Source organism: Protopterus annectens, chromosome 10.part0 (assembly GCF_019279795.1).
Source record: "Protopterus annectens isolate FY-2018-M chromosome 10.part0, PAN1.0, whole genome shotgun sequence".
NCBI classification, from domain to species: domain Eukaryota; kingdom Metazoa; phylum Chordata; order Ceratodontiformes; family Protopteridae; genus Protopterus; species Protopterus annectens.
This window is the reverse complement of record NC_056744.1, coordinates 337,657,428-337,680,882: the sequence shown is the minus strand read 5'-3', so window position 1 is coordinate 337,680,882 and position 23,455 is coordinate 337,657,428. Positions and strand designations below refer to the sequence as shown.

Here is a 23,455-nt window from a genome sequence, read left to right as displayed (position 1 = left end):
TTGAGTACAGTGCCCCTTTCGGCATTTAAATCACAAAGCACATGCAGTATTTGGAGAGACCACAGAGGTTCCTCACCCGGAGAATCCAGGACTTCAAACATCTACCCTACAAAGATAGGCTATAAGCCCTGTTCTTTTACTCAGTCTCCTACAGACTCCTCAGGGGTGACCTCTATCAAGCATGCAAAGCAATCTCAGACCCTGCCCTGATGGGACTGCTGCATTTGCACAAGTCAAGCTCCACTCGAGTAACTGGCACTAGCAACTTTATTTTGGTCTGTGACGTCAGTAGGACTCATTGGTGGGCAGGTTAGTGTCCCAGAGACGTGCCCTTTTGTGGAGTAGACTCCCTCTCCACGTAAAGCAGAGTACCTCATTAAACTTTTTTAAGTGCAACCTGGATAACTGGATGGGGACAGAAAATACACCCTGGGATTCCACCCGTTTCCCTGCTGGACAGTGGCATAGGGTGCTGACTTGATGGCTAGGCTTGTAAGGACCTCAGGGCCAATAGCCTAGTAACTTCCTATGATCCTGTGTGTGTCCCCCCGTGTGTGCAACCCCCCCCTTCCTTCAGAGGGAAGTAAGCGGGCTATGCCACTTCACTCGTCCCCTGTCCGCCTGGTACTTCCAGTGCCACAGCTGGTAATTGCATCATAGTCGATGCTTCACCCCTCTGTACCACAGACCAGGCTTCTTCTTGTATAGTTTTTAATTATAAATGTATCGTTGCAGGAAAGCCTGTTTTTCCTCTGTTCTTTGTTTTAACATTGTTGTTTTAATATGGGACCACTTCTTTTTGGCTTCTCTTCATCTCCCTTTCATTCTCTTGTGTCCATTTCCACACATCTTGAAAGGCACTTGTTCTGCAGTCCTAAATCTTTGTCTTCATGCTTCTCCCTTTTACTGGCTCCACATACTGGGTGCTAACATGGGCACTGGCCTTTACTGGCGGTCTCACCTCTGTGCTCATTACCGCTTTACAGAATCTGTGCATTACTGCATTGGAAGCTTCTAATGAAGTCTGGACATCACTGCAACCTGTATCAGAGCTATGTTTCTCCACTTCCTTTGGTTTGGTCCTTTGATGTATCCTGTTACAACCATTTTCCCTTTTTTAGTTTTCAAGATTTCAAAAACTTTCAAGGAAAACGAATATAAATAAAACAGTATAGGAATTGCCAATCTAACTTCTATGAATAGGTTGTACTTAACTGTTGTTTACATATACCCTTCACATAAAGTTCATCAGACTTTTACATTTTTTTCATACATGTATGTTGTTTTGCCTGTCAGCCAAGGCCTCGCATTTTCTTTATAATATTCTCATTTCAGTTTCACTTCTCTATTTAAATCCTCTCCACATTTGTTTAAGTGGTCCCCTTTTCATTTTGTTCTATCCTCTGTCGTATTGATTGACTCTTAACGTGTTGGCTATAGTCTAGTTTTCCATTTTTTAGTTGTTTTTTATTTATTTTTGCTGTGGGTAGCAATAGATGAAACAAAGGCTTAGTGATTCCTCTAAGACCCAAAGCCAGCTTAATCGAATTAGTTCCCTTATCCTAATTTAACTCACTCGTGAAATGTTTAATTTAGCATATCTTTTATCTGATGCTTAAAACTGTCTAATTTTGAGTAAGACCAAAAATGTGCTTGCAAACACCTGTTTCGTTTTCCGTACATCTCAAATAACACTGGTTCAGTTGAAGGAGCACCTTCTCTGTCGCTTCTCTTTTCCAAACGTACTTTCATCTTTTCAGATAAACTTGTATATTTTCCTATAACACTTTGTAGACCTGCTTATTATCGTCTTAGTACTTATTCCCTTTGTTCTTGGTTGCACCGTACATTTTACTAGCTCCAAAGTATCTAAGTCCCATCCGCTAGCCATTTTCTCTTTAACTGTCCTGGTAAGCCTTAGTGTAGTAAGAAATCATTTTGCTGATGATTAAATTACTCTTTTGCTTGTTCCAGTTTAATTATCTTTCCTCGCTGATCTGTTCTCCAAAACCTTTTATCACCTTTTCCGATTTGTTTTTACTCCCCTCCTTCTTTGGTGGGCTTCACTATTCCTATTGAGAGTGTATCTCCTTTTCCGTGCTTTTAGTTTTTGTTTTTATTTTAACCTAGAAGCTTTCTAGCTAGTCTTAAAAAGTAAAGTGAAGACAGTTTTCGATTTTCTTTCTCAAGCTGAGTCATTAATGTCAGCCTGCCAGTATCTATTTGAAGATTAAGCTGTGCTAGCATATCCTCTTTCCCATTCCCTGTACCTCTCAAAATGGGTTGGTCTTATTTGTGTGGCTTTGTAATACATTCATGTGTCATGTAAACCTATACCACCCACCTGTACAGCTGTACTCATGACGGTTTTCTCTCACTTTGACCTTAATATGTTTTGCTTCCCATATAAGATTGTGTATTTCCGTCCTTAATGTCATCCGTAGTTGCCTTACACTTTACCTCTTCCCTTGTCTCCTTTGCTGCTACATTAGATTCATAATTTCACTTTTTGTGCTTAAAATAACCTATCCCATTTAGTTTCAGATTTTCCTTACCATGGTCGATAATTGTATATTACCTCTAATTAGAATAACTGGGATCATGCAATACATAATTTGAGGGTCCCATGCATGGGATAAAGCATTTAGGAGCTCCCCATGTCCATTAGTAGTACAGGAGAAGTCCTGGGGTAAATTTTCTGTTTCCCATTCATAAATTTAAGTTTTGCTTGAAAACAGACAGGAACAAACTTAGTTTTATGTGGATGGGGAGTCCGTTCCAAAGCAGCAGTATCCTCTGCAAGATGTACTTGTCTCTCCAAAGTGTTCTCTTGATGCTGCAGAAGAGGTTTAGATCTCTAGATCAAGTATTCCTGCTGCCATCTGACTTGCTGATGTGCAGTAAGTCAATCATTAATGAGTCGGAGGATGCCTTGTATGCCAGACACAGGTCATCTCTTAGCAGTCTGTAGGATACAGATTACGATATCAGGACCGTCAGTCAGTCCATGTAGGACATGCTCCAGCCTTGTATCATTTTTGTAGGGTATCTGTGTGGATGTTCCAGTTGCTGCATGTGTCTGGATAGATACATGCCAAAGGGGGCATTATATTCAGTGACAAGTAATGAGTGCGGAGTAAAGGGGGACAGTGACATCCTTAAAACTAAATACAGTTTCTTTGTTTATTAGCTGTGCAGTGTAGAAGGACTTTCTTAAACAGTAGACACATGGTCAAAAGTTGGGGCACTGTCCACATAAATTCCCAAATTTGTAACTGGGTCAACTCTTAGGGGTGTATCGTCAATGTAGCAGTTCCCTGCGATAGATGACTTCCCATAGGATACAGTTATGCATTTTATGTTTGTTTTTTTTTTTTTTTTTTTTTTTAGTTTATATTTTTCTTTAACCTAATTCCTATATATTTTTTACCAAACTCCTAGATAAGTTATTTTGTCATGTCCCCATAATGCGTAGGTTATAGTTAACCAGGATAGCTTTAATTTTTTGTTATGAGTTTTTGAAATTCCGTTAATACTTCAGTAGTTTGGATGTATATTCCTCTGGGTTATTTAAAGTTAATGTAACATTGAGCTTTGGCTGGCTAAGATCTACCTGCAATCAATTGGACTTGTAAGGAAATTTAAGTACACTTTTATCTGCACTTTTTCATATAGTACTTCATTTTATTTTATTTTTTTCACAGAATATTAATTGAATTTTATATTTTGGGCTCTGTGACTCTGCAGAGAGCTTGTTAGAAGTGTAGGCATTGGTAGCAGTGGGGGGTAGCTTAATTTCATTGATATTATGTGTTTAACTCCTAGCCTGCATGGTTTGTCTTGCCACATAAGTGTTGCATCTTGTGTTATTTCTGCTAAAAAATAATGCTGTTTTTTTTTTGCCCATTAGGCCATTCATACCCATGAATTTGCATGTTTCTAATTCTTGTAGCCAAGTGCTCCAAGTATAAGGCAAATAAAACAAAGATTTCTGACACCCCTGCCTTGTTCCCCTTTGTAATCTCAACTTATCTAACACTATTCCTCCAATGTTTATTCTTTCAGCTGATCCCTGATGCAGTTTTGGAACTATGTGAATTAGCTTATGTGGAAACTCAAACATCAAGATTTTTTTCCAGCTGTTCCTGACACAGTCGGACACATTCTGTGCATCCAGGCTGAATAGCAACACTCCAGCCATCTCTTCTGAGTCCTGCTGAATCTTCATTTTTGTGGATATGCTGTCAAATAACTGTCTGCCTTCTATAAAGCCACAGTGGTTGTGTAGTAATTTTGACAGTTCTTACTAGCATTCCCATAAATTACTTGTAGTCATGGTTTAATATTGATATTGGCCTGTAGGATGGAGTATGTGTTAAATCATTTCCCTCTTCTGGAATAATATTTACCATCACATTTTTTTTAATATTCAGGTGTCTGTCCTCAGTTCATTAACCTATTAACTAAAGTGTACTAGGATTTTTACCATGTTTTGCTCACCCAGTTAGCAAAATTCATTTGGGGTACTGTCTCCCCCTGGAAATTAACCAGTTTACTGTTTTGTTTTTCTTTCTTTTTTTTTGTATTTGGTGTTTCAGTTCTTCCATTTCTGTGGGAGCCATTATCTTTTCTGCTTATCTTCTCTTCAGCACTAAGAAGTTAATTTCCCCCATAAACTCCTCTAATTTTTTTCTTTCTTTTTTTTTCATTTCTTTTCTCTTTTTCCCTACAAACAGTCTCATAAGATTCCCTGAACAGCTGTAGATTCTTTATTATCTTTGCTCTTGTTGCTGATTCCCTTAGTTTTGAGATACACCTTTCTACCTTTTGTTGCCTTAATGTTTGGACCAGTAACTTTCTGCATTTTTACTGTGGTCCAAAAGTAGCTTTCTTTTCCAAATATTTTGCTAAACTTGTTGGGACACTGCATTTTTCTAACTTTGTAGTTCTCTTATCTTTGCAGCCTTTCTAAACATTTCCTATGGCTCACCACCTACATATCTTTACAGAAATGGTGTCTCCTAAATTTAAACTCCTTTTTTCAGTTGTTCCTATGCATTCACTCCATGTCCCTTCTTGTTTATTGATCTCCCTAATAAGTCAGAATTTTTCTACGTTTTTTATTTTTTTATATTTAATGGATATGTGAGGAAGTGTCCGTGTTTCTCCCCTTGTTTCATTTCTTGGATTTGCAATTGTGTTGGTAATGATGCATGGTCTAGTTCATAGGTTGGTACTAGGCTATCGGCCCTAGGGCCTGTACAAGCCTAGCCATAACAATTCCTTGGCTATTTCTTCCCACACTATTTACTTCCCTGGACCGCTGTCTAGCAGGGTGACTGACGTGATCCTTGGGGTGAATTTCCTTTCTCCCATCCAATCGTCAAGGTTCCTTTTGAAGAGCGCCATAGAGGCATTCTGCTTGACATGTATGGGCAGTCTGTTCCACAGTCTGGGGAATCTCTGGGTCAGGAACCTATCCCTCCAGCATGTTTTGTTTATTATGATGACAAGGTTTAGATCCCTGGAGCGAGTGGCTCTGAGAGATTTTGATTTCTTTAAGTGTAGCATGTCCAACAGTCTGGGTTTGACATGGCCTTGTATGTTAAGCAGAGATCGCCTCTGAGTAGACGATATGCGACAGAGTATAGCTGGAGTTTTTTAAGGCGGTCAGCGTACGGCATCTGCTTTAGGCCTGTGATTCTTTTAGTGAGGTGTTTCTGCGGCCTTTCCAGTTCTTGCAGATGTCTTGAGAGGTACATACCAAACAGAGCATTGTATTCTATAATGGGTCTAATGAGGGATGAGTACAGTGGCACAATGACCTCCTTTTTTCTGGATGAAAAGCCCATAGTGATGAGGTGTGCCACATAGAAGGATTTCTTGACTGTTGTGGTGATGTGGTTATCGAAGGTGAGACCACTGTCCACCTGTGTCCCTAAGTCTGTTGTCACACTTTCAGTGTTTAGTGTACTGCCATCTATGTGGTAATTCATGGGTACATGTTTTTTCCCAAAGGGGTAACTATACATGTCTTGGCATTGAGCTTGAGCCCATGGCTCTGGCACCAAGCATCTGTTTCTGTAAGGCCCTTTCGTGGAGTATCCACATCATTTGGGGATTCAGTAATGGCTCCCAGTTTGCAGTCATCTGCAGACTTTGTTAGCCAGAGTCCCTTAGTGTTGGCCTGTACTTCACAGAAGTAGATGCCAAACAAGAGCGGTCCCAGGACTGAACTCTGAGGTACTCCACTTGTCTGGAGCTGGATTTTGGAGCTGGATTTGGAGTCGGCTACTTTTACAATGTGGGTTCTGTCAGTGAGCCAGTTGGCAACCCATCGAGTGACGTAGGGATTTATGCCCAGCTTAGTAAGTTTATTTATGATTCCAGAGTGGGGGGTGGTGTCAAAGGCCTTGGCGAGGTCCGGATAGGCTGTGTGGACTGCCTTACCCTCGTCTGTTAAGAGTTAAAGGGTTACTTCGATCTCCTTGAGCATATAGCCGTGTTTCTATGTTGTGGAAACGGTGGACTCCTCCAGCTGCCATATTTTAGTGAGAGATTTGTGTAGCTCTTTCTGCTCACCATCACTTATGCACCATCTTTCATCCCAAATACTTTCAGATTTGCACACAAGTACCTACCTTCCTTTGCTACATAGGCTTCCTTTGGTCCCCTGGAAATATTTTCTTTATTACATATATTTTACAAAGAACACTTGTTGCATGCTACAAGTTGTTTAGGACTTTTCTCAATTCACTTTGCTCTGTTTTAGGAGGAATTTACTTATCAGAAAATTGTACTCATTTTGTTCATTCAAAAGCCTGAAAACAAACCATTTCTTACAACTTTTTTATTTTTTTCTCCTCATTTAATGTAGGTGCTCCCCTTGTTATTAATGAAGCATTTCTTCTTTTCCTGGCAGCATGGTAACTTTCCGAGAAACCTTTTCTGAATCTCAAGATGATAAATTTATGTAGCTCCTTGTCTAAGAGTGTCTTCTGCAATATTATTAAATGTTGTTTGTTCTTTCCGAGACATGTTAGTAGTCTGTTCCTTTTAGTAGGATCTGTGAGTCCACTCCCATTTTATGGTGTTACTGTAAGTTCCACTGTCATTCAGTTCTTTTTATTTCAAGACCTTTATAAATGTTTTCATATTTCTTGCATCCCCTCCTTACTCCCTGACATCACCATCATGATCCATTTTGGTAAATATGTCTTTCCTTTGAGCCACTCATTAATTTGAGGGATCTCACATTTCACATGAAGGACTTTAATATACCTCCGCTCTACAAACTGAATGTAAATTTCCCACTTACTGAACTAAACCATTTTTTGAGTAGCACAGTAGAGTTATAAAACATTGTGTTGAAAATTTATGTCCACAGTATTGAATGACCAGTATTATGCATCCACTTTTGCAAGTGTATCTTCATAAGAATTTAAAAATCTTCTTTAAAATATTCATCATTCTTTCAGAGATTCTCATCAGTGTGTTCTCAGTGCCATGTCAGAATAGCCTTGTTCTGCTTCACATGGTGCAAATGACAGTAGAGTGAGATGAAGTTTTTTTTTTTTTAGTTAACTTCACAGCCTTCAGCTGTCAGTCTTTGCTCAAACTGCATATTTAAGAAGCATGAAATATTAATTCCAGGATACTGCAGTTTGGAGCTATTGGGTGCAGTGATTCAGCCATGGCTCATTACTGCATATCCAAAAATGTGTTATTGTTATATGCTATTATTTTATTTTTAATGTCATTATACATGCATTTAAAATAATAAAAGAGTTATAGAACATTACTGGAGTCCAGACTGTGTTGTGCCTGCCTTCCTCTGATGTAGTTTTTTTTTCAGGGGAGTGAAGATCTGAAGAAGATTCTTTTAGAAACTCCTGTTGAATCTGTTGTGCGAGTGACTGGAACTGTTATCCGTCGACCTACGGGTCAAGAAAACCCAGTTAGTATACTTGTTTACTGTTCCTACTTTATCTTTCTGCGTTCCTTCCACGCATTTCTCATTCTAATTGCTTGATTTCAAATTGTGACTTTACAGTCTAATGTGAGTTATGTTACAGGCTGACAAAAGTGAAATGCAGTGGTTTCCATTTGACTTAAAAAGAACCATGTACCTGTTATATTTCTGTCCTCATTTTTCTTTTGCAAAACTTTGCAGGCTAACAGTACACATGTTCAACTGTTTTAGAATGTGTGTCTTAATATTCATTTCTAGAGTATATTAGTACTAGACTTTTGACCTTGTATCCTGTCATACTTCTGAAAGGTGCATTAATGTCAGTGTATGCTTTGTTATGAATTAATAGTTGCCAGTTGGAGTAATGAAACTTTTTAATGCTTGTTTAAAAATAGGAGTTGGCCATACTGCCTGCAAATTTTTCTAGGTTCTTTTTCTGTCTCCATGCCTGTTAACCATCAAACCTCTGTCTTGGCAACCCAGGTGAGAGCTCTTATGGCTATTCCTTCCCCTCCGGGATGAGTGCCGCTAGACTCCAGTCATTTCCCTGTTGGACACAAAAAGTGCGTCACATGGCTGTCAGCTAGTCATTCATGAAGGTTTATTTACTTCATAGATTTATAGGTTAATAGATTAGTACTTGGTTAATTGCTCTTGTGAGCCATTTTTAATCCTAGCCATTTACCCCATATGAGAATCAAACCCTGCACATTGTGTCTATAAGGTAAACCTCTTGATCATTATCCCAGTCTCTCATACTTGAGTCTCTAACCCCACCTCCTTGTTGGTGCTGCATGCACTCACATTGCCATGAAATTGCCAGTGCTTCCTGAGAGGAGCAAATGTACTGCCTCATTTGCTTTACCAGAAATCTTGCCATCCTGTCTTGGATAGCTATGCACACGTGCATCCTACAGCTGTGGCCATCACAAACCAGCATTCACCTAGCCATGGGCTGGCACTGCCAGTGCTGCGGGAGCCCCCCCCCCCAGCAGGTGCACCAGCAAAAAGTCAAAGCTGTATTGCCCAAGCAGCTAATCAAACTCTGGTCATGTGAGGTGCAGTCAGGGCTGTGTCCCTCACTGCCATAGAACCTGGTTGGCCTGATTGCTATTGTTGGGCTAAAATAGTTAACCATATCCGAGAATAAAGCACATACTTTGAGTAGGGTACAGCTCAGCTGGCTTGTGGTCTGCTGCTCTACCTGAAAGTGTAATACTCAGCTGACAGTTGACTGAAACCATAACGGTTATTTGTGTGATATATGTATTGTGGGGGGGGGGGATCGCATCCCTTTTCCATCACCATGTGGCATTCCATCGTATCAGAATTAGAGGTGGAAATCTTCAGCTGAAAATCCTACCTCAGATGGGCAGCAGTGATATCTGAGATGCTGCATCCGTTTCATATTGGGGGCCATGGGGCTTTTGTTCTGTGGATTTCTTTATGAGTCAGTTATAATTGTTTTTATGGTTGTGGGTAAAAGGGGGGACCAAAGACATGTGGTCTCATCTTCCATGGGCTAAGAGAAAGAGATTAAGACATGACCTGAGAAACATGAGGCAATTGCCTCCTCCAAGGCTCCCCGTGGGTTTCGGAGGTCAGAAGTCCCACGGAGAATAAGTAAAAGTGAAAAAAAAAAGTTTCAAGCTCAGCTTACAGTGGAAATATCTCTTCCCCTGGCCATAGTGTTTAAGCTGTCACTGTATTGCAGAAAATAACCTTAGTGCATTTATGTTAGTAAACAGAACATACTTAATTCAGAAAGAAAGAAACACTCCAGAAGCCTTGATCCATGTTGTAAAATCTCAGTCCCTTTATTGTGGGCAGATGAGCACTGCTGTATACAGGACTATTATCAGGCAAGTGCAGTTGCATTTATACAAGCCAGGCTGTTTGGGGGCAGGTGGAGATGGGCTGGGAACTGCTTCTGGTTGGAGATTTGAGGTTGAGCCCTCCCTGTGCCCACAGATTGCAAGCTGGATGGCTGTTGCAGAAGGGGCCGTTCCAGCCTGTCTCCACCTCCCTAATTTAAGCATTTTTTTTCCATGTTATATGATCTGGACAAGGAACCTTTGGAAGAGTAAAAAGATCTGAACACTTAGTCTCTTTAATGATCTGTAATACGTTTGTGCCAACCTTATCAGATCTGTCCCCAGTTATAAAAACATAATGTTAGAGCAATAATTGTAAAAAGGTATAATTAAGAAATATGAAACCGGTCTCCCATATTATAGATTAGTTTAACCTTTCTAATGGAACTGTGACTACAGTTTTACGGGAAGGTGTGTGTGTGAACAGGTGATGTTAATGATCATAAATTGGTGGTAAGTGTCAGACAGCGGGGGCAAGTCTTTGAAAACCCAAACATGTGTAATGCAAACATAAACTGAAAATGTGTTTGTTTTTCCAAAAGCCATTTTGTAAACAAGGAGCTTTTTCCTTTGAAATTTAGCCATATTATGCAGACAATACCAAAACAAATCCAGGAACTGCCATTTCCAAAGGCTATGAGAGATTCCTTCATGTATGCCCTCTCTATGCATACCAAGGGTTGACACTAAACTTCAGCTGATGAGCCGATGATTGCATTGAGACAAATAGTTGAGAAAAAGCTAAAGACTAAGAAAGAGTCCAACTTGGGCATTCCTTGACTTGGAGAAAGCATATGACAAGGTCTCAAGAAAGTTGATTTGGGCAGTAATGCGCTGGTTCATAGTCCCAGTAACATTGATAGAATTAGTGCAGACTATGTACAACAATCCACTGACTCAAGTACAAACAGTGTCTATGTCTCACATAGGGGTTCCCAGTGGGAGTGGATGTGCACCAGGGTTCAGCTCTGAGCCCACTGCTGTTCATACTGTTGATGGACTACATTAGCAAACATATATGAGGGGACAGATCAACAAAGTTGCTATGTGCCAATGATGTGGCATTACAGGCAGACTCTGAGCAAGAACTTCAGCAAAGGATAGTGGAATGGAATGCAAAACTGAAAGCACAGATAATATAGTGGTAATGGCAGCAAATTGGGGAAATCAGAAGAAGCTGAGAATTGAGATAGAAGGGAAGATAGTGGAACAGGTTAATAACTTCAAGTATCTGGGAGGGGTGGTTGTGGAGAAGGAATGTCTGAATGAAGAGGTCAAAGTTAAAGTCAGAGAGGCTGCAGCCAGCTGGCATAGAGTCTCAGATGTAGTCTATGAAAAAAGAATGGCAAAGAAGCTGAAAAGTAAGATGTACAAGACAAGTGGTGGGACCAGTACTACTGTATGGTACAGAAACCTTGGCAGTAAAGAGTGGTAGGATACACATTGTGGGATTGAAGAGGAAATGGGGACATAACAGCAGAAGCCAAAGTAGCTCCAGTTGCAGAAAAGATCTAAGAAAACAAATTACGGTGGTTCGGACATGTGCAGAAAAGCAGAAGACAATCTGGTGAAGAAGATTTGGGACCGACAAGAAGAAGGTAAGAGGAAACAAGGACGTCCAGCAAAGAGGTGGATGGATTGTGTGAAAAAAGATCTGTGACAGTCAGGAACAAGTGTTGAAGAAGGCAGGAGTATGGCATTGAATCGAGAGAGATGGTGACAGTTAACACAATACACTGACTCCTTGTAGAAAATGGGAAAAAGGGGGAGGATGATGATGACCCACCACAGGAGGAATTGAAACAGGAGTCCCAATTTTCTGGTTTGAAGTCTGGAATCATTTGATGAAGCCCCTCACACCCTTGAAGGCAAAGATGTTGGGTAAGGCCCTCACATTTATCCCTAGTAGTAGGACAGCAATGTTGTAGATACTATTGTGGATCTCAGCATTTGCTAGGAAGCTAAACCTGATAGTATTTTTTCAGACAAGGATAGGGTGAACTCTAGGGATTGTTCTCCAGACAACCACCACTCCAGGAAATGAAGATAGCCAAGTACTTTTTGACAACCTACCCATCCAGTCCTGGCCACATGAAGCCAAAGGTGAAGCCAGCACTAGGGAGGATCCTGAAAAGGCTGCCCAAGAAATGATAGAACAACATGGGAAAGTTTGATGTACAAGCCCTTACGCAACCTTGCAGGGATAAGTCAAGAAGAGTTATGAAAGCCGATAAAGATGGAGTGACTCCTCGACCTACCACTACAAAATATTTAATATTTAATATGCTTAGTACTGACTTTTATAGCCCCCGCCAAATTGGGGAGACAACTTATGAGAATATTTACATTGAACTGGCTCACCTCCAATGAGAACCATTTAATAAGGAACAGACTCCTGGAATTTATGTTCACCTCCCCAAAGCTTCCCAACTACTTTGGAATTCCCATACCTCATTTAAAGCCTGCAGGAGCCTCTTTACCGACCATTCATTGCCAGCAGTGGTTCTATAAATGAACCCATCACTATATACCTGGAAGTTTAGATAAACACCCTGGCAGAAAATAATAGGCCCTTCTTGCTTGACTCCCTAGATTTTTGTGGGGAAAATCATGAGCATCAACATTGGTAGTGACACCACCCTGGTCAAAATCGACATGGAGGCTCTGTACACTGTGCTGCCACATGATTATTGCATCATGGCTGTCATTCAGGCCTACAGTCACATGTGGGCAGCCCTGCTTGGGGAGACGGAAGCACTCGGGAAGTTACTTAGGAACAATTTCTTTTAGTTTGGGATGGATTATTTTCGACAAATCACCAGAATACCCGTGAGTGCAGCTATGTCCCCCAGCCTGGCAAAAATCAACTGTGGGTAAATGGGAGGAGGATCACATCTACAACTCCACATATGTTTCCCAGAGTAGTTGCTACCTTGGCTTTATTGATGATAGCTTCATTGTTTGAGAAGCTGGCCTCTCACAGTTGCAGGACTTTTTCCTGCACATTGGCAATTCCACACGGTTCCTGAAATTCACCATTCACAATAACCAAGAAAAGGTTAACTTTCTCAACTTGGTCAAGAAAAAGTTAACTTTCTTGACGTAACCTGCTACATAGACCATACCACGGGGAAGCTTAGTAACACTTTGTATAGATAGGCTACTAGGGTCAACCTGCTGTTCCATAGCAACAGCATTCATTCTCAAATTGCCAAAAAGAATGTGATCAAATCCCAAAGGATGGAGATTGCCAAGACATCCAAAAACCTCCCAGATTTCACAAAATAACATCATTCATTTTGAAAAAAATATATAGCTCATTGATGCAGTAACGTGTTTATAACTTCCTTTCTGAATCTGATTAGGGATACCATACAGGCCAGTGGGATAGGAGCATGGCCCTAAACTTCACCTTGGACTTTAAGGAGATCAGGAAAGTGATAATTGACAACTGGGTAATCCTCACTGAAAGTAAGCACTTAACAACCTACTCCCAATCCACCCAACATTTATCCTCAAGAAAGCAAAGAACATCAGTGACTAAGTAGAGAACAAGGAGGTTGAGGAAGTTGGCAGGTGAAAAGGCACCTTTAGCTCTGGACCCCCATGTGGAATTACTGCCCCTGCTGAGTAATGTGATCAAGTTCAAATGCCCCAACACCGGAAAAGAATTCCACAGCAGGACACGTGGAAATTACAACACAGAATCCGTTGTCTACAGGGCCAGCTGCAAGAGATGTAACAGCTTTTGTATTGGAAAGACCATCAAGAAACTCGAAAGAAAGATTGCTCAACGTCTTTCAGAATTCAAAGTTAAGATCTTAAAATCCCTCTTGCAAAATACCTCACAGAATACTCGGACCACTAAGGCTTTTTTTTTTCGACACGCTGGAGGAAATCAACATGAGCACTCTTCAAGAGAACAAAAAAATGATATAGTGGAGAGAATTACACTGGCAAATCAAATGGGGATTTTTTTTTTACTTTTATTCTGATATTGTATATCTTTGAAATTGGGGACAGATCTGCTAAAGCTGACACAAAAGTGCCTCAGATCAGTATATGAACTCTCATTATATGGACTTTAAGTGTTTAAATTTATTTACTTCACCAGTTCAAGTCTCTTTACTTCTCCAGAGTTTCCTTGTCTGGATTATATTCATGGAAAATTTTTTTAAAGGAGGGAGGCAGAGACAGCCTGCAACGGCCCTTTCTGTGACAGCCATTTAGCATCCAATCCACTGGCACAGGGAGGGCTCACCCTTGGTCCAACCCCCTCGAATCTCCAAAAAAAAAAGCAGTTCCCAGCCCTTGCCCTTCTGTGCCCACCCCCAAACAGCTTGGCTTGTATAAGTGCAACTGCACTTACTGATAGTAGTCCGGTATATGGCAGCACTTGTCTGTTCCACAGTAAAAGGAACTAAGATTTTGTAACTTGGATTAAGACTTCCAGACTTTTTCTTTCTTTTTTTCTGATTTGAAAACCTTCTGTTTTCTAGCATAATGATTTTTTTTCTGACCACTGGGACAACCTGAACTCTATGGCTAGGGTTAAAAGAGGTTTCCAGTGTACAACAGCACTTGAGACTTTTTTTCCCACTTTTACCTGTACCAAACAAGTCAGATAAGCTTGCCCTGACAGGAGAATTTCCCTTATAACTGCAGTCCGCTATCTATTATTTTCTTTTATTTAATTCCTGGGTTTCCTCATCAGTGGTGTCTGCTTTTAAATCTATTATTATTTAAAACTGGCCATTGTTCAGGTTTTTGTGCTTCATGAATATCCTGTTTAGGGGACATTTGAAGCGCGCCTCCTGTGGTACATTTTTTTCAACAGCTTTGTGTAATCCTGACATTTTAAGCTGTAACCTTTGTGTATATGCATTAGTATAAAAGAAGGAAAACTGTAATAAAACTTCAAAACTAAAACGACAAAACTAGTAAATAACAGAAAGCAGGAACAGTCCAACAACGCAAGACTACGGTAAAATCAAGTTTACTGATACCAACTTCAAACAAATAAAAACATATAAACACATTAAGCGCTTTCGTCAGTAGTTAGACAACTTCAGAATAACAATATGCTGCCTGTTCACACATTATATACAATCCCACTAATTGAACAACTACATCATTTCCTTCCCCAACAACATGATACAGGAAATACAAAGCCCATAGCAAACAATCCATGTATACATAAAAAATGGCAAACAAGTAAGAAGTTTTGTTTACATACAAAAATTCCTTTAAATAAAGAATAATTGCTTTAATTTTAAAAAAGGTTGTAAAGACATTTTTTCATTCAAACCAGGGGGGGAGTGTGCGTTTAATCTTATCTGCCACTTTAATTCTAGAAATTCTAGATATTCCTCCACAGGTCCCCCCCTCTCCCCCAAGTCTACTTGTTCGAGAATATAGAACCAAAAGTTATGGTTATTATTGATGTTGATATGCTTAAATAAAGCATTATTGACATTCTTTTGTTTTATATCATATAGGTGCTGGTATACCCTGTGTCTAAAGGCATTTTTTGTTTTCCCTACGTAGAAACCTTTACAATTTTTACATACCACAATGTAGACCACCCCTTTAGTATAGCAGTACATTCTCTTTTTGTTGATGATCCGTCCATAATTGTCCAGCTTAAAACTGTCAGTATTCATCATATAGGGACACTGAGCGCATCTACCACACTTAAAAGTGCCCCCTCCCTGGGTGTTGATCTTCTCCTTTTCTAGGAGTCCTTTAATTGAGATATTTTTCTTATAAATTATAGTGGGTTTTACACCTAATTTCTCCAGGACTCCAGCATCGTTCTCAAAAATTTTCCAATATTTGTTTATAACATGCCTAATGTCCTCAAAATTATGTGAAAAGGTAAGTATTAATCCTTGTGTAAAACCAATATCTCCACATGTATTGTTGTTACTCACATCCTGTTGATTTTCTCTCATATTGCCTAATAGGGCCCTAAAATGCCCGTTTACCCTTTTAGTTTTCACCTCCCGAATAATATCAGATACAAAGGGTTCAGGGTACCCTCTCCTCTGTAACATACCATTCAGTTTGTCACATTCGTCAAAGAAATCATTAAGGTCTGAAACCATCCTAGCTAGTCTAACACATTGACCCTTCACTACAGCTTTCTTTTGGCGCATAGGGTGCGCACTAGTAAAGTGCAATAGTGTGTTAGAATATGTGGGTTTCCTATAAAGCTTGGATGTAAAGCATTTGTTTTCATAGTCTTTCTTTATAGTAAAGTCCAAATAATGGACACAATCCTAATCCTTGACTATAGTAAATCTTAAAAAACTGGTGGTGTCATTAATATAGGAAAAAAAACCTATTCAGGTCATCCTCAGTTTCCCTCCAAAACAGGGCAATATCATCCAGGTACCACTCATACAGTACCCATGAAGTCCTGAATTCGGAATTAAGTATGTACATATCTTCCCATTGTGCTAAGACAATGTTAGCAAATATGGGTGCACAACATGCACCCATAGCTACACCCATCTTTTGCTTAAATAGATGTCCATCGAATGTAATATAGTTGTTATCTAAAATGATCCCCATACATGTCCGAATGGTCAAGATATTATTGTGGTTCAAGGAAGAATTACTACAAAGAAATTCATAAAACCAATCCAAGCCAATTTCATGTGGTATAACAGAAAAAAGGTCACATATATCAATAGTAACTAATATAAGCCTACTATCAAACTTGCTTTGATCTACTTTACCAAGGAAATCCCACGAATCCTTAATAATACTTGTCCGTTTATCTAAAAGTCCTTTAGTCATGTTGTCCACATATTTAGCAAATATAAAAGTTTTAGAAGATTTTTGCATCAACAATGGGTCTAAGTGGTGGATTTTGTATAGATTTATGAATTTTTTGTATCCCAAAAATGGTAGGTGTTTTAGGCTCCTTAACAAAAAGGTAATTGTAAATGTCTACACTAATTTGCCCATTAAGTAGTAGTTGTTCCAACTCTAGGTCTACATTACAGTATGCAATATTAAACTCATTACGTGATATTTCCGTATATACCTCACTGTAAAGTATATCATACATTCTACTATTATAGTCTTCTGTACTCATGATAACCAGACCACTCCCTTTATCTGGTTTCATAATTCTTATGTTGGTTTGACTGAGGATTTCATTCAGGGTGGTCCTTTCTGCAGTATCTAAATTTTCATCAGTTCTATCATAATGCTTATTCCTCATTTGTGACCTAATGTCTAGTTCACATAGGGTCTCAAAGGCCTGAACTAAAGGATGGCTCGGGGGCTGAAAAATACTAGGACTTGACAAGTTAGGTCTAGAGATAGTATTTGTGTCTTTAAAAAATAGACCTAAATTCAGTTTTCTTGTGAAAGATTTAAGTTGTATAATAGTTTCCACTATATTCCCTTTACTTTTTGGTACAAAATTAAGTCCCTTAGATAGCAAATCTGCCCATTCATTTGTCACAGCCATTCCACTGTAGTTATAAATATTGAAATCTTCCATCTCATTAGTCACAATAACACATTTTTGATTTTGCTCATGTGGTACACTATTTATCTCCGAAAATTGTTCCATCCACCCCTCTCCCTCCGAGAGGATGATCGAGGACTGTAGTAGTTCAGCCCCGCCTGTCTCTGTTTCATTATCCTCTCCGACCTCCTGAGGGGGGCCTGGTCTAAAGGGACATCCTCTCCACCATTGTAATCATCCTGTAACATATTATCATACCCCCCCCATATTCATATTATTGTCTCTGTTGTTTAAGCTAGTTTGCCCTCTAGGTGGGTCTGGGTAAGCAACCCCTCTCTCATACTCTACCCTATCTCTATGCAGCTTACGCTCCTTTCTCCCCTTCAAGTCACATAAATCTTGTTTTACAGAGTCAAAAACAGCATGAAACACATTTCTTTTACTTTCAAGCAGCAAGTCGTTCTTAATATTGGTATCTACCTGATTAATGTTCCTCAGTAAAGTCGCCATTCTTTTATTATTGTCCACAATCAGGATTCGCAATAACTCACAACCTTGCCGATTAAAAAATGACAAAAGTTCTTTATGCAGTTGTGAGTCTTTCTCTAACCCAGTGGGGAATTTCCACATCCTCAGCCCCTTAGGTACATGTTCCCTTTTTATACATTCCCCCAAGTATTCATTTTCCAACTGGATTTTCTTGTACTTAAAGAGCAATTCTTTGAAAGAGTAAATCTGCTCGTCTAATGTCCCCAATTCCGGATTTACATAAGCGTTTGCCTTATTGAGTCCAAATTCAGTTTTCATAGGTTCATAGGTTCATAGGTTTATACTAGGCTATCTGCCCTAAGGCATTTATAAGCCTAGCCCAAATTATTGTGGCTTACGCCACCCCTTATATGAAAAAATACTGTGCCCATTAGTTTGTTGTGCCTCTGTCCAGCAGTGACCCAGAGATGATTCCCGGGGTAAACCTACGATCTCCCATCCACAGGTCTAGATTTCTCTTGAACAGAGTCAGCGAGGTGCTCTGCCTCACATGGACCGGGATTTTATTCCACAGCATAGGAGTCTCTGAGTGATAAATCTATCCTCCAGCACGCCCTATTTATATCCGTGCTAAGGTTTAAGTCGCTTGCTCTAGTGGTTTTGGTGGATTTGGATTTTTGAGGTGGAGCATGTCCATTAATTCCGGGTTGGACATGGCCTTGTATGTCAGGCACATGTCACCTCTGAGCAGACGGTATGCGACTGAATAGAGCTGGAGTTTCTTCAATCTGGCAGCATATGACAGATTTTGGAGTCCCTTTATCCTTTTGGTGAGGAACTTTTGGGGTCTCTCCAATTGCTGCAGATGTCGGGTGAGATACATCCCGAATGGGGCATTGTACTCGATCATTGGTCTGATAAGTGAAGAGTACAGGGGAACAATGACCTCACTAGATCTGGATGTGAATCCCTTCATGATCAGGTGGGCAATGTAGAAGGTCTTTCTAACCACTTTAGCAATGTGAGTGTCAAAAGAAAGGCCACTGTCAACCTGGGTCCCCAGGTCCCTGATAACCTCTTCTGTGCTTAGTGGATTGCCGCTTATATGGTAGCTTGGGGTTACCTTGTTTTTCCCGAAGGGTATGACTATACATTTCTTGGCGTTTAACTTCAGGCCATGGCTCTGGCACCAGCTATCTGTTTCCGTGAGTCCCTTCTGAAGGATATCAGTGTCCGATGCACTTTCCACTATGGCGCCCAGTTTGCAGTCATCTGCAAACTTTGTCAATAAAGTCCTCCCATGTTGGCCTGTACTTCTGAGAAGTAGATGCCAAACAATAGGGGCCAAGGACCGAGCCCTGTGGGACACCACTTGTGACCGGCTTGGAGTCTGACACAGCGCCAGCAACTCTAACCCTGTGGGTTCTGTCCTTGCCAGTTTGCAACCCATCTTGTGACATATGGGTTTACATTTAAGCTGGTAGTTTTTCTACAATACCCGAGTGGGGTATTGTGTCGAAGCCTTGCAAGGTCAAGGTAGGCTGTATGGACTGCCTTTCCTCATCAATGGCCTTGGTGACTATTTCAAGAAGTCGACCAAGTTCAAAAGGCATGATCTTCCCTTGACAAAGCCAAACTGGGTGGTCCAATGTCTGCAAGTCCCCTATATCTTTGTTTATGAGCTCCATTATGATCCTCTCCATAGCTTTGCAGACTAGACTTGTTAAGCTTATGGGGCGGTAATTACCAGGGTCCGTGAGGCGCCACCTGTGGAGTGGGACCACAGTTGCCGCACGCCACCCTTGGGCACGATCCTGTGGTAAGGCTGAGATTAAACAGCTGCCTTATGTGCGGGTTTAATTCCTCATTTAGCTCGTGTAGCACAGCCGGGACACCATCCGGTCCCATTGATGCTGTGTTTTTAGCTTTAGAGAGCAGCTTTCACCACGCATTTGAGATGTCCGGGAGGCTACACTCGGCTGGGGTAGTTATCTCTCCTTTAGGGGAGAGGTGAAGTTTGCACTGAACCTGTCTGCCAGTATGTTGGCAATGTCTGTGGGTTCAGTGATTTTTGTATCATTTTGGACTAATTCTGAGCATATCTGTGAGTTTCCACCCAGGTTCCTAACATAGCTGAAAAAGGCCTTATGATTGTCCTTTGAATCCATGGCAATTTTTCTCTCAAAATTGGCCTTAGTTGATTTTATGAGTGCTCGTAAATTTTTACTAATAATGATCAGGGGTGACTTCCCTTTTATGGATTTTGTTCTATCATGTAATAGCTTTCTCCTCTTATTGTAAAGTTTGTTAATGGCTGGGGTCCACCAGACTGGACGTTTGCCCTTTGTGGAAAGAGTCTTGGTTTTATTTGGGATTGCCTGATCCATGCAGTCCTGGAGGTGTTCATAGAAGGCATTTGTAAGGGCTTCGGCAGCTTGGGTTGTGGTTTCCTCTGACACAGGGGCCTTGAAGGATACCACACCAGTCTTGAGTAGTGTGAAACATATTTCTTTTACTTTCACTATGGTCGTTCTTAATATTGGTATCTACCTGATTAATGTTCAGATCTCAATAAAGTCGCCATTCTTTTCCCCCATTATTGTCCCCATGTTTAGACAATGAGATTAGTATAACTCACAACCTTGCTGGGAACAGTGACTAAGTTCCATGCATTTGAGTCTTTATGAACTCCAGGAATTTCCACAAAGTTAGCCCTTTAGGTAATGTTCCCAGTCTATATACGGGTTGAAGTCACCCAATATTCATTTTCCAACTGGATTTTACCCACCTTGTCTTCAGGAAGGCTGTGTGGGGTTCCTGAGTTTGAGAGGGTGGCCTGTAGCATGCTACAATTTGTAGAGCAGTTTTGCCTATTGTTAGTTTCAACCTATGTTCAACTGAAACATTGCCGTATTCAATGTCTCGTGCATCAGACGTATTGAGACCTTCACGTATTGGGCTAATCGCACTGCCAGTAATAAGCACAGAGCCGCCCACTTCCCTGCTCGTATTGCCGTTTCCATGACGACCATTTCCCTGTCCTGGGGGAATAGAAGAACAAACAGTGTTTTGAGAAGCATCCCCTGTATTATTTTTAAAAACAGCGTAATCCTTGACAATGTTGTCCACTTTAGCTGATAGTTCAGCTACAATCAGTTTTAGTGAGCTTAACTGTAATAAAAGTTTCAGGTAAAATCTTCCAGTTTAATACATTTCAAAAATCATGTTACCCTTTTTTTTCTGTCTTCCACATCACACCTGCAGCATTTGCTGTCTACTAGAGGAAAAATCCCATGAAGTCCTTTTGAATAGATATTTTTGTATTGCAAACAGCCCTTGCAAAATCTGAACTCCTTTAGACATTGTTGCATACCAGGAAGCTTTACAAATTTCTTCCCATTGTTCCATTATAAATTGCCTTTTCTTTCTCTTTTCCCAGTCCTTTTCTACCCCCTTCTGATTGATTCTAACAGTTACCATGCAACATTGTATACACCTTGATAATTCTCCCTTTTTTAAAAAGCAGTTTCTGCTCCAGACTAACACAAAACTCCACAAGAGGTGGTCTTGCACTTGGCACTGTCCTAGCCCTTCCTCTTTTCCTTTGCTTTTATCCATCCCAGACCAAGAAGGTCGCCTCTAACCTGCAGTCCAAATATGTGCTTAGCTTCAAGTTTTTTGCTCCTAATACCTTGGTTCTTATATTAATTTGTTCCAGTAAATTCCAGCTCCATTCTTGTCTATTTTCTGTATCCTTACTTTAGACATACCTATTAGTAAACCTCCTTTTTTACATTCTAGCATTTGCTTAGTTTTTAATTTAGACTGTATTTTACTCTTGTACGAATTTAATATTCTGTATCATTATTTTCCTTAAGGATTTACATTGAGAATTCTAGTTGCTGTTTATCCCTTGAACCCCCCCCATCCATGTCATCATCCTTTTCGGTTTTAACAGTCTGCTTGAATTATGAATGTGAGCCTTTACTGCATACCTGTAAAGTACCCCTTTAAATCAGGTAAACTTAAACCACCTTGTTCTGTGGGGAGAATCGGCTTATCCCACTTAACTCTTGCCCACTACCCCATCCAGATAAATTCCTTCAATTCTTTATTTTCATCCATAACTTCTGTGGTTGATAAAAAATATACCTGATGTGTATATAGGACTAGTGGGACTAAATACATTTTCACTCCTTGCAGCTACTTATATCTATAATAAAGAGCTTCCACTTTCTCAATTTTTGTATCATCTTTTATTAAGTTTCTACTCGCATATCCTTAGCTCCCATAACAGAATCCTTTTTAATTCATACACCTAAATACTTTGTCTTATAATGGTCCTATAAGTATGGGTATAATGGTCCTATAAGTATGGGTATTCCTGAACCAGTTTATGCATGGGTATGTTGTTTAAGAATGTAGTCTTTGTTTTATTTTCATTTATTTTTTTATCCCCAAATACTTGTATCACAAAATGTTCCACACACTCAAATCTCCTTTTCTGGATTTAAGTACAAAATAATATAATTTGTAAATGCAGCTTACTTTTTCTGAATACTATACTAGCTGTATCCGTAAATTTGTGAGTTCCTTATTTTCTTTGCCAATGGCTGTAAATTATAAGCAAATAGCGGATAACGAGGACCTCCCTGTCTGATGCTTCTTTTCAAAAACAGACCGTCGGGTAGGAAACCATTGCACCTGAATTCTTGCCTCAGACCCTTCATATGTCCACCTTCGTAACCCTATTATTATTTTTTGTTATCAGTGATATGTTTAATCAGACCGAACTTCTAGATCTAAGTGTTTATGCTCCCTACACTTTACTTGCTTTGTCTGCTGATGTCCAAAGTTGCAGTTGTGTGACAGTTTTTTTTTGCATTGGATTTATTTTTAATGCCTTTACTGAATTATCACTTACGATATAGCCAAACATATTTTCATATAAAAGTAAACAAACCATTTTAACTTGTTCCCAGTTACATTATACATAATATATATTTTTTGTTTAATTATAGTCAGTCCAACATTACATAAATTGCTCCATTCCTGTCTTCCCATAAAGCTCACTCTTTCTCCAAAGCATTATTCTGCATGTACCATTCCCATAATTTTAATTTTTTTGTGTAATTTGTTCCTACCTTTTCTAAAGATCCCACTTCCAGTTTTATTATCGCTTTTACTATATTCATTACTTCTGGTATGGTTGGTTTAGACTTTGATTTCCATTTTCTAGTAATTGCCTTTTGACAGCCACCAGAATTAAACTTAACAAGGCTTACTAATTTAGGAATTAAAGATCCTGTATCCCAGCTTAAAAAAACATTCCTTAGTTATACCCGTTTGCTCACCCAATATTTCTGACAGAGTACTATGTGGGGAATATTTTAAAGTCTTACACTCCCAAAGCGTATGTTCCCAGTTACCTCTTTCTTCCGCATCACACCTCCAACATTTGCTATCTACTTGAGGAAAGTCTTTGGAGTCTGCTTGGAGTGTAAAAATGCCTATGCAAACACTTCCAAGCATAAACCCTAAACCATCTAGAATTTGTTGCATATTTGGAAGCCACACATATGTTTTTTCAGTTTTCCTTGTGAATTGCTTATCTAATCTCTTTTTCCATCTTTT

General features: G+C 39.8%; 1 protein-coding gene across 2 annotated transcripts in view; it reads left to right on the top strand.

The window, feature by feature from the left end:
- DARS2 (aspartyl-tRNA synthetase 2, mitochondrial) overlaps positions 1 to 23,455 on the top strand; it is a 1,354,455-nt gene that overhangs the window by 59,743 nt on the left and 1,271,257 nt on the right. For both annotated transcript variants that reach the window (XM_044085228.1, XM_044085227.1), the window contains one exon: positions 7,856 to 7,957. In XM_044085228.1, the coding sequence (XP_043941163.1) occupies positions 7,856 to 7,957 (102 nt within the window). The remainder of the gene's footprint in view (positions 1 to 7,855; positions 7,958 to 23,455) is intronic.